This window comes from Perissodus microlepis, chromosome 12, assembly GCF_051167445.1.
Source record: "Perissodus microlepis isolate ML-2025 ecotype Zambia chromosome 12, ASM5116744v1, whole genome shotgun sequence".
In the NCBI taxonomy this organism is placed as follows: Eukaryota; Metazoa; Chordata; class Actinopteri; order Cichliformes; family Cichlidae; genus Perissodus; species Perissodus microlepis.
Window position 1 is genome coordinate 15,362,106 of NC_140472.1, and position 16,305 is coordinate 15,378,410.

At 41.8% G+C, this 16,305-nt stretch overlaps 1 protein-coding gene across 1 annotated transcript in view; it reads left to right on the forward strand.

Annotated features, from left to right (window-relative positions):
• arb2a (ARB2 cotranscriptional regulator A) overlaps positions 1–16,305 on the forward strand; it is a 167,595-nt gene that overhangs the window by 51,148 nt on the left and 100,142 nt on the right. The window contains exon 7 of the mRNA XM_084946367.1: positions 9,361–9,576. Coding sequence (XP_084802493.1) covers positions 9,361–9,576 — 216 coding nt within the window. The remainder of the gene's footprint in view (positions 1–9,360; positions 9,577–16,305) is intronic.

Below are 16,305 nucleotides of genomic sequence, written 5' to 3' on the forward strand. Positions count from 1 at the left end.
ACCCCCCATCTGCTTTCGCTTTTGTTTGCCTAGCCCCTATCCCGTCCCAACTTAAAGATGAGGAATGTGGTGTGACCCTGACCTCCATCGGCCCTGTAACCACCTCCGACCCCTTCAGGTGACCTTCGGTCACTGTTTTGACAGCTTGATTAATTACCCAGTGTTATGATTTATGAGAAAAGCTGTATGTAAAAATAATAGACAACAGGTGGTCTTAAAAAAAAAGTAGTAGAATTGAAAGGGCTTCTAGTAAGGATTGTGGCGGTGGTGGGGTTGAGGGTGGTCTGTGTGTGAGAAAGCTCTGAGGAGAAAGGGGATTTTTTTGATTTTCTATAGTTAATTGCTTTCAACCGCTTCTGAAGGTTGCGTCAGGTTAATGTACGGTTTACTTTGTTACCACAGCATGTATATCTCCATGTGTATTTGGCTGCGTGGTGAGAGGATGACGGGGATTGCGTAGCTCCATGTGTGTGCTGTGAAGCATAAACCCTGCCATGTGGTAATGACACCATGGAAAATGTGCTGGAACACAGATATAGATGCATACACACACACACACGCTCACAGATATGCTATATTCTCTGCAACCGCTTTTCTAGGTTACATGCTGTGAAAATAAGCAGAGTAAATGGCAGGACAGGCCAGCCATAGTGTTTACCCTTCACACTTCAAATACAGCTTGTGATTGGCTGTAGCGACCTCCCGTGACTCCTGGACCTGTGGTGCAGCTCCACTTAGAGAGAGGTCAGACTTTTGAGCGGTTGGAGTGTGTCACTATAGTTGTGGGTCCATGTGCTAATACTGTGGCCTTTATTGCTGATGGGTACCCTGTTATAATCCATGGCGTACAGTATCACCGCAAATAGAAATGAATATTTTACACATATAGAATTGAAAATTTAATCCCACAAAAGGTCACACTTAACATGAAATATCTAACACAGCTCACATAGCAACATCGCCAGGACCACCAGTTCTCTCTGCAGCTCTTCTTTGGCCTTTTACTAGATCACAGTAAAAGTCCAGGGGTGTCGGGAATGTTCTTCGACCTTTGACCCACCAAGATCATAGTGGTTCTGTGATGTTCAGTGAGATTGCTATTAGTAAGTCTCACACTGCTGATTATTGGTATGTGGCACCTAGTGAAGGACTCTTACACATTTTTTCAAAACCGCTGATCAGTCAAAATCTGAATTCAGGGTCGAATATTTTGCTGTTACATGATTTGCAGGTGACCCTGATGAGGATAAAGGGGAAGAATATAGTTTGATGGATGATTTGCATGTGTTTGTGTAAAGGCTGTGTGCCTAGGTCTGTGCATGCGCATGCGTGCATACATGTGTTACATGTGTCTAAAATGTTTAGATCTGTCCTGCCATTGACCCCAGTTGGCTCAGTCTGTACATATGGCCATGCGTCTCGCACCCACTGCGTGTGTGTTCATGTATCAACTACCTGTCCAGATGGTAAAGTAGAAACATTCACTGACAGTGTGTGTCTTTTGGAATTCACATGGCTGGGGAATTTCTTTACTTTAGTTAAACTGAAAGACAGAAATTGATGTTTCATTGTAATCGCAGATTGTTGGGGTTGTTTTTTGTACTTTTTATAAGCATCAGGATTATAAATATCTCTGTTTAATTTGTCATTACATTCTTTCCTTTCTTAGCCTGTTGAACTCAAGCTTTGGCTTTCTTCTTTTTATTGTTAGTGGCCTTCAGGACAATAACTTCAGGGTTGCTCCAGGGACACTTCCACTCCTCCTGTCTTCTGTTTTTGTAGCCTCACAGCTCTTCCCGCTATCCTTACCTCTCCCCCTGATTTATACATTAAATAGTTAGGTGGGTGGAAAGGGAGGCACCTATCATTCCATGATCTATATCTCTCTGTGCCCTCATTAAAAATACATGTGTATGCTTAGGGGAGACAATATAGAATATATAAATCAAAATGCTAACAGCATCAGAGTAAGCCTGCTGTATTTATTTCCCCATAGCTTTCCCTCTGCGGGTTGAGGACTCTTCCTGCTTACTGTATTTCCTTTTCAGTGGCAAACACATGTGTGTTGGTCTAATCTTAACAGATTCTGGAAATATTAATTTCTGTTGCAGCTGGTTTAACATTTAAAGTAGCAGAGATTGCAAAAACTCTTTTCGTTATTATAGATTATATTTTTATGGTCAAGTAAACAAATAAACCAAAATTAAATCAAACTTTTCAAAAGCATAGTCATTATCACATCTAGTGAGATGGTCTCGGTGAATTTACACGCTATCAGTGTCTTGACCAATGGCGTGCTCTTCTTTAAAGAAAGAAGAAGAAAAAAAAGGGAAAAAGTTGACAAATGACTTGTGTAACATTTACTTGCACAATCGATAGCTCTGACAATTTCCACCTGGACGGTGATTAATGCTACATCCACCCCCAATCTAGCAACCCCCACCCCCAGCTCTACACCTCCTTCTGCGTGTCGTGCTGAGAGCAGATGAAGCAGGCCTCTGAAATCTGTGTGTGTGTGTGTGTGTTTTATGTGTCAGAGTTTCTGCCTAGCCATTCCGATGTTTGATCAACCATTGAGCATGGATATTGGCTGGATAAATTCAGATTGAGTGTGGTAAATAACCGACACATAAACCGGCTTTTCAGCGAGTGAGTTACCCAACAGTTTCTGCGTGTTTTTATATCTGTTCTTTCACAAAGGTGCTGAAAATAGTCGGGTCGGGAGGAACGAGACAGGAAGAGTGAAACGGAGAGAAAGAAATGTAAATTTGAGCATAAAAAGAAGCAAAGGCATGAGGGATCAGAAGCTGCACTATTCTCTTCGCTTCCTCCACCCCACTGCTCCACTTTGAACTCATTTATAAATATTCAACTCCACATATAAACAATATCCAAATGAACCCAGACATCCAAGCCAAGGTTAAAAACCCTGCTGCTTATTACAGACACAACTACTTGACTAGCTCAAAAGGTTAGCTTCTTATTCTGACCTAAACTATTTGTGCTCATTAAGATCAAGAAAAAGATAATCATTACCACAGACTTATTTACTTTGGCTGAATTAGTGTACGACTACATTAGCAGAAGCGAGTCTTTGAACTTGAAGTGAAAAGTTGAATTTAGGGAAACTTAATTAAATGTGTACTCTTTTTATGAGAGGAGAAACCCATGCAGTAGGTGATTTGTTCAAAATTAACTCGGGAGGGCAGATGGTGAGATGAAGCTCCAGTTTGTCTTACTTTTTCTGTACACATTTATGTGTGCTGTTCACTTGATTTCTTAAACATGCAAGGATGTGGGCTTAAACAGATGATCTAAGAAGAAGCAAGTCAAACACTAAATCATATTTATTTCTTGTAATTTAGGTAACTTTAGGTCAATGACATCTTGACAACCTGTGACACAATTTTTCTACTATCGTTCTGCTTGGCCTTTTTTAGAAAGACCCTATAAAATAATATTTAAGGACATTAGGTCTCCCCAGCAAACGCTTACATGACGGTCTGGTTATCTCGTCTAATCAAGAGCTTGATTGATTTCGGCTGACAAGCTGATGACAATCCCGTCTCATCCCCTCTCACATCCCCTCTAAGATCCACATGTTTTCATAGCCCCTGTGGTACAGTAAGTACTCTCCCACCCTTCTGTTCTCAGAAAAAAAACTATAGCTGTGTGATTTGTGGGTATGGGGAGGGGTGGGCTGGGGGTCTCAGACGGGTGCTGTGTTAAATGAGAAAGGGGCACCGTGACTTAATCTGACAGTACTGTGCGAAGTGTGTGGTATCTCGACCTCAGGGAGAGGGGGAGTGGGAAAAGCGAGAGAGAAAAAAAACGAGGGGATCCAATGGATAAAGAGGCCCTGCATGCAAAGCTTGTGCACGTAGAGACTGAGACAGACAAGGTCACGCAGAGCAGGGTGGCCCTGACAGAGAGGTAGAGCAAACGACTGCGTACTTGTTATTACCATCTCGCTCAGCTGCTGTGTACCTCTTCATTGAGAAACTGTTCATTTTTCTCTGTCTTCATCCTTCCAAAAAGCTGTTTTTTCACACGTGTTTGTCAGCCACTCCAGCCGCTAGTAAGTGAAATGTGAACGGATTGTGATACCAAAGCTTTGCTTATGCTTATTTTCCAACGTATCCTTTCACCTCAGACAGCCTGTTACACTCAAACCTGACTGTGGCCTGCAGTCATCCCTCCCCTTGTTCTCATCTTATTGGGTATGCCACGCTGGTTGACCCTTTCCCTCTTGTCAGTCAAGCCACAGTAGCGAATCGGGGGGCTGCATATTGCTGGAACAAGGAAGTGGAGAGAAGGCTGTTGAGCCACTTGATTGTAAGAGCCCTGATCCTAACAGCCACCTGACAGAAAACTAATAATGTAAGCTGCCTAAGGGCCAATTTCGCTGGACACCATAGATTGCAGACTGATTCTTGAGATGTAATTTGCATTCACACGCACACATCAGTGCATTAATATACAAGTGCAACAGGAAGAAGAACATTTATTTGCTCCTGTTCACCAAACAATACACCTACAACACATAGACCCTCCAATTCACACAACCATACCATCCACTTTCCCTCACTGCATGCACCCATGACCGCTATCAGCCATGCTTTGTACCTGTCAAGTGCTGTCCTTTTCCTTGTGCCCAGAGCCCTGCTCACTACATGAGAGCTCTCACATCAAAGCTTCGTGGAGCCCCACACGCACAGATGAAACACCCTCTCATTCCAGCCGCCTCTGTCCCCGCTCCTGCACATTAGACACATTTCATTTCATTACAACGCCACTGGAAAAATAGAGGTGCCGCTGTCTTAAAGGGACACCTTATTTACTCTCACTCGCGCTCGCCCACATGTCGACACGCACGCACGCACACAAACACACACACACACAAACACTATCCACTTTCTTTTTAAATAATGTGACTAGAGGGAAAGAGTGGACAGGAGGCACAACTATTTTTCTATAGAGGCATCATAAGATGCTATTGGATAATTTTTCATCAGAAATTACAATCACATCCTCTACACACACACACACACACACACACACACACACACACACACACACACACACACACACATATATATATGATAAATGTATTGATTTTACTTTTATATTATTATTACTTATTCTTAATACCTTGCACACGAAACTGAGTTTTTTTTTGCATTTAAAGCAGTTTACATTGCTTTGTTTGATGAGATGATGGAGGTTTCATCATGATGATGAGTCGAGCCCTGGTTTCCGTAGCAGCGGCAGCCTTTGTTGTGCTATCTGGTGTGGGACAGGCCGACAAAGGAGAGCTAAGGAGCATCCAGAGCGAGGTGATGAGGTCGGGGTGCCCCCCCTCTCACAGGGGTCGGGGTGATCCTCTTGACCGCTGGCCCCAGGGCAGGGGCTCAGTGTGGTGGTGGCACAGGGGCACCTGCGGGGCATGGGAAGAGACTTAGGCTGCATACTACAGCAGAAAGGCAAGACTGACCGAATTCTAGAGGAGCGTACGAGTCTCTGTCTGTTTTCTTCGAGACAGTGTGTGCTCGTGTAGGACAAAGGGAGTGACCTAGTGTTAGCAATGTGTGTGAGAGAGATTTAGTGATAAAAAGGCAGGGTGACCCAAGGTTTGGCAATGTGCATTTGTGTAAGATTCACACTTTGACAGCACATCACAATACAAAGATCAGTTTTTCCACGGCCGGGTGTTGTGTGAATGATGGGGAGTAGTTGGACTTAGCGGTAGCTAAGAAGCTGCGAAAAGACAGAAAGACATATCTCCATATATTCGGTTTTCACAAAAAAAGCTGCACACATTTAGATGATAAACAGCTTTTTATGAAAAACTAATCCTGTGATACATGAGGACATCATTGATACTCTGCTTTTTAATTTGAATACCCTATTTTTCTTACAAAACATGTATTTTCTAGGGAAGTGAATTTATTATATCCAGTCATAGGGTCACAGTAATTAGTTGTATGTGGAAGTTAAAGAAAGAAAAGAAGTAGAATCAAACCTAAAATTAATTCTATTAAAGTAAAATAAGCACAAAAAAATCTACTTGTCCTCTCCACCCGCAGAGCTCAGAGTCATATATTTTGTTGATGGAGACAACAATAAGAGGAGGAAATGACTGGACAGGGAAAGCACTGTTGCCCTGACATCAAAGCAGACCTCTTAGTGTTCAAATGAATGATGGTTTCCGACATAGAGGTGAACTTGGCGGCCCAGCTCCTCCAGACTAAGAACGCCAACGACACTGGTCGCCTTTACAGCAATGTTCTTCTGGGTGACTGGCCAACTGAAAGGGGTTAGTAATGTTAGGTTGGGTAGGTGTTGTTACCTCTCCAAAGCAAAGGCTACAGGGCACTCGGGGTTACCATAAGGACACTAAAGGCTCAGAACTGGGCTACTTGAGGTTGACATTTGTGTGTTTAAGTCTGGGGAGCATTATTGACCAGTAAGAGTTGGGGTAAGAGCACTGAAGACTAAAAAGGGTTATAAGCCACAGGGCTACCATTAGAACACGTGCGCCACTGTTGCTAAACCATTAACTTTTGGCCTTGTGAACTGGGATTTAGGTAAGAGAAAAATGGGCAGCCCCATTGGACTCATGTTGTTTTATACACTTCAAATGTTATATATCTTTCAGTCTAGATTTGTATTCTTCTCCTTCAGCCTTGTTATACTTTATAAGAGACACCTGTTAACCATCATCCAGTCTAATCCAATAACACTGCCATAAATTTTAAAGTTTACAGAGCTTGCACATTCTTGGTTGTATTTTAAAGATGATAATATGATAAAGACTGATCTTTTTATTTCATGTATATTGTTCAGATTCTATTAGGTGAGTTTGATGTACTGCAGTGTATTACCCTGAAAATTGTTCATAATATAATTAGTATTAGTTTTTAGTAATGAAATTGCTCCAATAGGCTGAACTGGTCTTGTCAGTTATTTTATCAGACTACCACCAGTGGGCAGTGGCACAAAGCTGGTGTCTATCGGCCTAGAGTACATCTCTCTGTTTCTCCTTCCTTCTCTGTCTATTTCGGTCTTATCCTTTTATAATCCATCTGTATATCTCTCTGTCTTCACTGCTCTCTTTTACCCTCACCGGCTTCTGTTGTTTTTTTCATCTGGTAATTCATCTGCTTGAATGTTCTGGTCTGTCAAAAATTCTTGCGTGCAGATGTCTCTGTGATGTCTGAAGCCTAAATTTAATCTTGCTAATAGAAACTCATTTATTACCTCTTAAACTTTACTCATGCTGTACATGCATATACGCACACATAGAAAGTGATTAAATACAGATTTGGAAGCATCATCTATATATTTTTTTTAATATAAACCACTTCCTACATTAATGTCAGACTTGTTATGCCTTGTAGTAAAAAGCAAAACTGAACTGAAGTTTTTACCGTAGAAGAAAATTTATGTTTAGCAGAAATTAAATTTTCTAAATATATTTACTGTGGTTTTTAAAATGTAAAAGCTAATAAGTTTAAAAATGTATATACATAATATATAATAATTAATTATTTAATACTGTCTGGCTTTCTTCACGCAATGTTTTTTCTATTAAAAATATGTATAGAAGAGAAGAACCTTTGAATTTGAATAAGAGTGAGCGTAAGATAAATTTTAATAATCAGAAGACGTGAGAAAGTATCAGTCGCCATTGTCAACACATGGTAAGTGCTAAGGGAAAGGGTGTGTGGCAGGTTTGATGTCAATATGCACAGGAGGGACACACACATGCTGCGTCAACAAAAGACATGCACATTGCAATAACACTTATTAAGGAATAGACGACATGTCGCTGCGAGGAGGCAGTGTGTGTGACGGCGATTTGTGGGGAAGCCCGGTGAAGTTGCCTCTCTTAGAACTCCTAAAGGTCTTTTTGTCACACACATATCTTTCGTGTCCCACAGTTTAGTGTTCATGTCTGTATTGGTGTGGAGTTAGAAAGTCCTGCACCCATAAGTTTAAGCCTTGGGGTGCGTGCGTGTGTGTGTGTGTGTGTGTGTGTATGTGTGTGTGTTCACAATGGGGGTTGTGTGTGAAAAGCCAGCCCAAAGTGAAACAGGAATCCATCCATTTCCTGCTTTAGTTTCAGAGTGCTTAGGACAATAAACACAGTTAATTAAAATGGCTTCAAAGTTGAAGAAGTCACTAGGCTACAAAAAAAAGCTTCCTTTCCTCTACAGTGTGCATATAGCAGCACATCCCTTCTGTTATTCTATTTTTTAATAACTACATAGGCTCTTTCTTCTCCTTTTCCCAGTCTTTTTAAGCCCTTATTATGGTGGCATTTTATGTAAATCAAATATTTTCTTTTCACGTGAAAACCGTAATTCTTTCTTAAGGTCTTTTTCTTAATGCAACTTTTATCTGCGGTGCTGCCTGCAGAAGTTTCGAGTCATATTTACATTTGTAGCTAAGCCTTTCACTGAGTGATGGTATGATCGATTGGGTCTGATATTAAGTGACACATGGCCTTTGGAGTCACTAAATGCTACTCACTTACTGAAACCACCATCACTGAATTCCAATCCCCTAGCTACTCCTCAGGCTTGTCCCTGCAGTGACATTCTCTCCTCTATCTCTTTCGCTGCCATTTCTTTCAGTCTGGATTTGCATCTTTTCACCGAGTCATGTCACAATCTGTGTCTTTTAAGTGTCATGTTGGTATTATTTGCTCATAAAGATCCACTGCTGGGCTCTTTGTTAAAGACTACGAACCACTACCAGACCAAGATTACACAGAAATGTTTGTGAGCTTCTTTTTCTTGTGGTTTACTCTGCATTGTTACATTTATATTGCTGTTTACTTACCTAGTCGGTCTGACAAAGGGACTATCAGATTTTTCTCAAGAAAAAAAAGAAAAGAAAAGAAACATGTTCTAAAAAGCATTAAATTCTCATCACTTTTTAATTCAGTTCATAATTGTATCATGGAGACAAAACAAAACTAAATAACCGAAACACCTCAACATATTGGAAACTAAAAATCTGGAAATTAAACTAAGAAAAAAGAGGAAACAAAAATCTGCACCCCTATCACACATATGTTTCTGTATATACATGTCTACAAAGATGCATCTATTTATTGATATATTATAGAAATAAATGCAGATTAAAGGTTATCGCCTCTATTTGTATTTCTATTTTTTCTTTTACAAATATTTTATTTTAAAAAGGTTTACGTAAATCGGAAATAGTCAAATACCATATAGTTATAGTGTTAATGGATAAAATATCCAACACTTTTAACACTTTAAGGTAACTATCTCACGATGGTCGTGCCTTGGATTTAACACACAAATGTATGTTTCCTATTTGTTTTAGGAGGGCTATGGCGTGATGGTGCTCAACCCCAATGAGAACTATTTGGAAGTGGAAAAACCGACAAAGTCTCCCCTGCCCTCTCCGACGGAGACCTCCGACGAACCTGCTGAAAAGAGGGAGCGCAAAGACGATAAAGAGGGCAAAAAGAAGAAGGAATTTTATGAGAAATACCGTAACCCACAAAGAGAGACTGAGACAGAACGGATTCCTATACGAGTAAGTCCAAAAAAGGGAACGATGAAGAAATAGAAGGAAGGCAGGAAGGACGTGTTTGCAGAGCCAGGGCTAGATGAAAAGATGATAGATGCTGATGAAATGTAGACATGATGGTGGAGGTGGACAGAGTGACAGTTCTAGGGTCGTAGGAGGAGGTAGGAGGCAAGACATAGGTGAGAAAATGGATAGCAGGAATTTGGCTAAGTTTCGAAAGACAAATGTGGCAAGGGGGAGCGGGGAGGAGGAAGCTAGCTAAGGAAGTGAGGGAAGGATATGTTAGGTAACAAGGGATGAAGGGAGGATGGAAGGCAGAGGGAGAAAGAGAGGCTCTTGTGTGGTCAGCCTGTGTGTGAAGAGGTTGGCTGTTCTCCAGTCGCCTCTCAGTGAGCAAGTGTTAACCACATGGCTACCTCCCTTTCTCCTTCTTCCTCCCCCTCTTCCCCTCACTTTTTTTCCCCTCTCAGATGGTGGGCTGGTCAGTGCAGCTCTGGCCCTTCACTCTTGTTGACTGCTGGGATTATTATCTCCCTAACACACACTGTGCAAACACACTGCAACATTCTTATCGTGCAACACTGACTGTGCACCCCTTAATCATACACATACGCATATGCATACACATACAAATACACATAAACACACACATGCTCATATGCAGCACTCGAGGCGCCTAGCTTGGCCAGTTTACCTTGTTGTCAAACAAAGGAAGTGACCCATTGCATAAAGCTTCTGATGTCTTCTGTTTGACCCCTGCCGACAAATTTAATATTCATTGGCCACTTGAACAGGGTCCAGCCCAATTATCTTTTTCTTTTTTTAAATTTGTCATTGCGTAAAATCTTAAAAATTAAGGTCATGCTCCATGGCTGGGTCTCATATAGGCAAAGCGCCCTCAATGATTATATGAGTCTTCATTTGGTTGATGGCAGTAGCATCGCAGCAATGGATGTACATTTGTGTATGTGGGTGGTGTTTGTACATGTGTGTAAGTGTATGTGCATGTGTCTGCGTGTGAAAGACGTCACTCTCTGGTGTCTGACAAGAGTTAGGGCTGCTGTGGGACTAGCGGGCGGTGTGTGAGCTGTCATCACGGGCTTCTTTTTCTCACCCCCCACCCTTCCAGCAGTACCTTTATACACGCTCCAATAAGGTATAATTAGCTGCTGTCCTCTCTGACTCTATCAGACTTTGCATGTGTGCTGCTTTCCTCATCATACAAGCGGTGAACTCACTCACTGACATGAAGATCTTTGTAAATGATCCATCGTGTCATTTCTAATAATGGTGCCAAACAAACCCGCATCTACTGTCAGCTCTATATTGATTTATTTTATAGCTGTATACCACGTGTATCTGCTGAGGCTTGAATGATTTTCATATCATGAACTGATCTCTTGCTTTTGCCATTTCAATTTTTTTGTATCTACTTGTATGTATCTTCTTTTTCTGTTGTCATCCTCTTGCCTGAGATCTTTACCGCTAAGTAATGTTAGCAGAGTTAGATCAAAACTACACTCCCAACTTAGTTTTCCTTTTACTACAAGTAAGCTGCAGTATTATTTCTGTGTCCTTATATTCAGCTTTTCTTGCTTACCCAGTGACGCATGCTGGTCACAGTCAGATATATTGAGGGGAGGCAGTATGAAGCAGTGGACAGTCTTCACATTCCCCATCCCAACAAGATGAAAGCAAGGACAGACGACATAATTAATGACCGAAAAAAAGGAAAAGAAAACCTTCCATTTAAACTAAGCACAATGTTGACTTCCTTTTTTATTCAACTATTAAACTTTCGGCAACTGAAGTATATTGCTAATTGATTTAGCACTTCACAAAACAATATCATACTCACTCACTCACCTTGAGCAGGACTTAGATTTTGCTGCTAAATATACTTGTCTTTGCACGATTAACGAGTGAGCAGTTAGGATCTGTGTTGGTGCCTCTTGAATTTTGACCTTTGACCCAGAAGTGAGCAGGATGTTAGCGTGTATGACCTCGCCTTTATTGTCCACCCCCTCCCTTCGCCGCATCGCTACTCCACTGCTCATCCTCTATCCGTCCAAGAGCAAGCTGTCACATGCACACATGGAGATATGTAAAGGCTCACACATACCAGCAGACAAAAGAGTAAAGAAGGTGAAAAGAGAACTGATAGTGTGTTTGTGTGTGTTTGTGTGTGCTTGTGTGCGCTTTTTTCCTTCAACTCTGTTGGTCAAGGTGGGTGGTGGATCAAATCAAACCTCTTTAGCAGGGCTGTTTTCATCTTTTTTTTATACAGCACCCACCCAAGACACACTCACTCACCAACCTTTGTATTCGCTACACCTCACAGTCTTACTCCCGCTGGGCTGGCAGACCACCTGCACACAGCCATTCAGAAAGACACATATTCAAACTATAAACCTCTAGTCCTGGCAATATCACGACACCCAACAAGACAGAAGAAGCACCTTAAGCTTGAAATAACACCTGTCTCGCTCTGAGTTTATATTTGTGACGCTTCTGAAATTACAGTTTATCATCTCTTTTTTTCCTTCCAGTTGACTCACAAAGATTGACAGATACACACAAATACACAGCAGCCCACTGATAGAGTTGAGTTGATTAATACGCTTCCTTACACACATTGGTAAGCTCTTAACTGCTTTTAGGATTCTTACTTTTTAGCCTTGGGTTCATAGTGTGCAACCTCTCAACCTTATCTAATCCTTCTCTTCTCTGCTCCTCTAGATCACACACCAATGGGCCATGTTTAGGGGGATATTGGTAGAGGAGAAAGAAAAAGAGAGAGGGCGCAGGGAGGCATGGAGGGATAGAAAGTCTGATCGGAGGGATGCTGATGAGGATACTGGAGGGGAAGCGGGTGGGGGGTACTTTTTTAGCACTTAACCATATAGAAGTTTGGGAGTTCACTTTACTCTGAATTTTAGCAGTAATCCAGTTAGCTATTTTCTGTCAGCCAAGCGGAGGAATGACAGGAACAAAAGGCACATTCATGGGCTTAAGAAGCTTCCAAAGAGTTCACCCAAGGCTGGCTGGCTGGGATTAGGCAAGCAGGCCCTGGAAAGAAGAAGGGGAAAAAAGAGCAAAGAGGACAAAAAACAGAGCTTCGCCTTTCTTTAAGCACCACTTATTTTTATAAATGACTTGAATGCTTTTCCTTCTTTCTGTTTTCGTGTTTTTATGTTTCTCCTTTCAACGCTGTGCATTTCTTAAATATTGAGAAAGAGAGGGAAAAAGAGAGGCCCTCACTCCTAGAGGAATTTAGGGTTTCAGATTGAGGCTATCCCTTCTTTTCCTTTACTTTTGCTATATAAGATTCACTGCAACTTCAGTTGTCACCATGATATCTTTGTGCTCTTCTCTAATATTTTTCACTCGTTATCGACTTGCCATAGTGGCAACTGGAGGTTTGTTTGTTTGTTTTGTTAATAACATTTTTATCTTTTATTTTTTGGTGATATCTTTTACATAACCTAGGGGTCTTCTACTACTGATCTTTTTGGATGCACGTAGTGTGTTGTGTATGTCAGTACATTTACTTTTTAGGTTTTGCTTCTGAAGGCCCATTATTTCCAGTTGTAGCTGTCCACACCAATCAGCTGAGGTCATTGTTTGTATCTAGGAGCTTAATTAATGAATTGCAATATATGCTACTGTAATAGTTGGCATAGCTCAAAACATTTAAAAACAAAGAAATATTCTATTTTGAGTGATGCATTGTGATAATATCATATGGTGGGATGTCTGGTGATTCCCGCCTCTAATTTTGTGCCTTAATACAATTTAGTTAGGTTATATAAAAATGACACTTTACAGAGTTGTCACATGTTTATTTCAGTTGTAAAGTTGGATGATTTGCGCATTGAAGTCTATGGGGTTAGACTTGTTTTAGGAGCCAGTGGTTTTGAACTGAAGTTTTGGCATTTTGGTTGGCTCCCTTCTTTAGCTCAGGAAGTTGCTGTTCGTGCTGTACTACAAATTCTCTAAGGTACATGCACGCAGATCTACACACAAACACACCAAAACTCGATCATAAACATTAAGACGTGAACACGTAAGTGCACAGTCTGACATTTGTATTGCGACACGGTACTACCATGTTTCTCTGTGGATTTTTGCTCTTTGTCACCTTCACCTATTTGCCCCATTTTGTGGTCCACAAGCAGTCATACAGACATAGTTTACCTGACCTTTGATCTGTAGCCTTGCCAAGAAGTGAGGCTCAGCATTTCTAAGGACAGGTAGGGACTTGATTAACCTCTGAACTTAGTCAGAGGAGAGGTCAATGACCCGGGCAAGAGGGCAGCTCACAAGCTTGCTGCAGAGAGCAAATTGGCTGGATGCCACTTTTGCATTTGGGTGTGTATGTCCGTGTAAATGTGGCAGTGAAGGAGCTTTGATGTGTGTGCTTGTGTATCTGTTTTTATGAGCCAAGTCTTTTAGGTATGCTGCGTGTGGCATTTTTAATTTTAACTTTATTTTATATTAGAGTTGTTTACGGCAGTTTAGCTTTAACTTCTCAAAGTTTTAAAAGGGAAGGTCTGTTGGATTCAGTGCTGTTGGTTTGTGTGTGTGTGTGCAATTCTGAGCACACTTATTTAGTACACAGCATATGTGCATGCATGCATACCTGTGTGTTTGTGAGTTCGCTTGGGGCAGAACAAGTGTAGCTGGTCTCAGATCCCTGCTCCCAATCTTCTACTCAGGTCAACCATCAAACACATCCATCCTGCCCTCGCTCACACCTCCCCACCCACTGAGCTCCCTGTCTCTGTTTCTTTCCCTCTTTGCACACAACCCTGTTGTGGATACTGGCTGACCCGAATGAAGATATAGTCAGACACACACACACTCACATACGCACACACACACAGCACCTCAGGGTCATCCTGGAACAAACACAGCCTTGTCTGCCTGCCCGCTTTCCTTTGCCTTATGTCAATTAATGACTCGCAGTAATTTCACCTGACAATCCTGGCGGCAGCACGAGGCTAGCCAAGATGTCACAGTGATGACCTTTCTGGCCCGCAGACGCTCTTTTCTAATAAAGAATCTCACAAACCCACAGCAACTTCCTTTGTACTTTGTTAATGAGTTATTGATTTGAAACAATGCCCTGGCAAATATTGTCAGAGCAGACTGACCCTACCAAGGTCATGCTATTTTATTGTATACAGTCTCTGCACGCTAATCTGAACGTGGGATGACATGTACGCCGTAGTTTTGCTCCTTTCTCTGGCATCCCCCTCTCTCTTTCTCGCTCTCTGACTCTTTCTCTTCCCCCGTACACTGTATATCCCCTCATTGCAAAGTCAAGTAACACACCTACACATATATTTCTCTCTCTGTCTTTCTCTCTCTTCCCCCCCTTGTTAGTCTTGCACATGTTTTTCACCTCATTCTCCCTTTTCTCCGTCTCTTTCTCGCATCATTATATTCCCAACTCGCCATAGGTAGTATACCTGCTAATTACCTACAATGCCACAGTCATTATTTTCCCATCTCTGCCGCTAATTTGCTCCATACCTTCTTTTCCCCCCACTCTAGCAGACCCATCAGCTCCCAGACAGCTTCCAGCTCGCCTGAGCTCTCTGTCTGCCTTTAAAGGGAGAAAAGCATGAAACAAATACAGGAGGGGAAGAAAAAACAGGAAAACGATGGCAAAGGACTGCACGTCCCAGGCATTGATTAGAATGCAATTGCAAACAGGTGTCGTAGAGGTCCGCTATTTAATTGTGTGCGCAGAGACATGTACAGAATCATGCACGCAGTCATTCACAAACAAACACAAACTAACTGATTCTAATAACCTCTTTGCTAATACCAAACATGTAATTACCTACATTGCTTATTTAATATTTAGTCATTAGCCCAAATGAAAACAATCCTGTTCTGCACTGAGCTGGACATATTAAAGACTGTAATGACTAGGGCTGCAGGTTGGTTTACTCAGTGTGTGGCCTGAGAGCATGAGGGGACTGAGAGATTGGTCAGCCAGTCTTTACTGTGTTTCTGCTTGTCAGTGATAGAGCAAAAGTGAGTACGAGAGTCCTGTGTAATTTCACTAATTTGTTTTTTCTTCTTCCTTTGCAGAAAGACATTGTTGTGTGACCTGTGCGTTCTGTTGCGTTTAAATAATTCTTCAGCTTTCTCTGTGCTCTGTCTTTCCCTATACTTTTTTTTTGGGACTGGAACCGTATCTGCCCAAGCAAAAGAGTCTAAACCCAATGAAGTTGTTTAGAGATCCCCGTGACACTGTCCTGACACTTCTGGCTTCCGCTGAAAGGTTTCTGAGTGTAAAAAGTAGAATGGCTCTTATCCACTAGATTCCTTCCAGCCCACACTGCTCACCGTCTCCCACCTTGAAATTTCAGCTTCCTCAGACATCCGCTATCTTTTTGGACGACTGGAGAGGAGGAGCAGAAGGGAGGAGCAGGGAGGTCTGCAGTGGTTGTTTGTCAGAGTGTGTTGATGTTGTTAGATTCATTGTTTCCTGTGTTGGTCAGACACTAGGTTTGTGTTGGCGTTGAGGCTGTTATTCTGGCTGCAGTGCACTCCTCTCTTCTGCTCTCCTCTCCCTGCTTCTCATTACATTGAATAAACACAGGGCAAGTACTGGACCGGACAAACTTTTGAAGAAACCGGTGTGTGCCTACGCGAGTTTCAATCTGTGTGAATGTACTGGAGCATGCCTGTTTGTGTGTGTTTGTGGTACATGTGTGT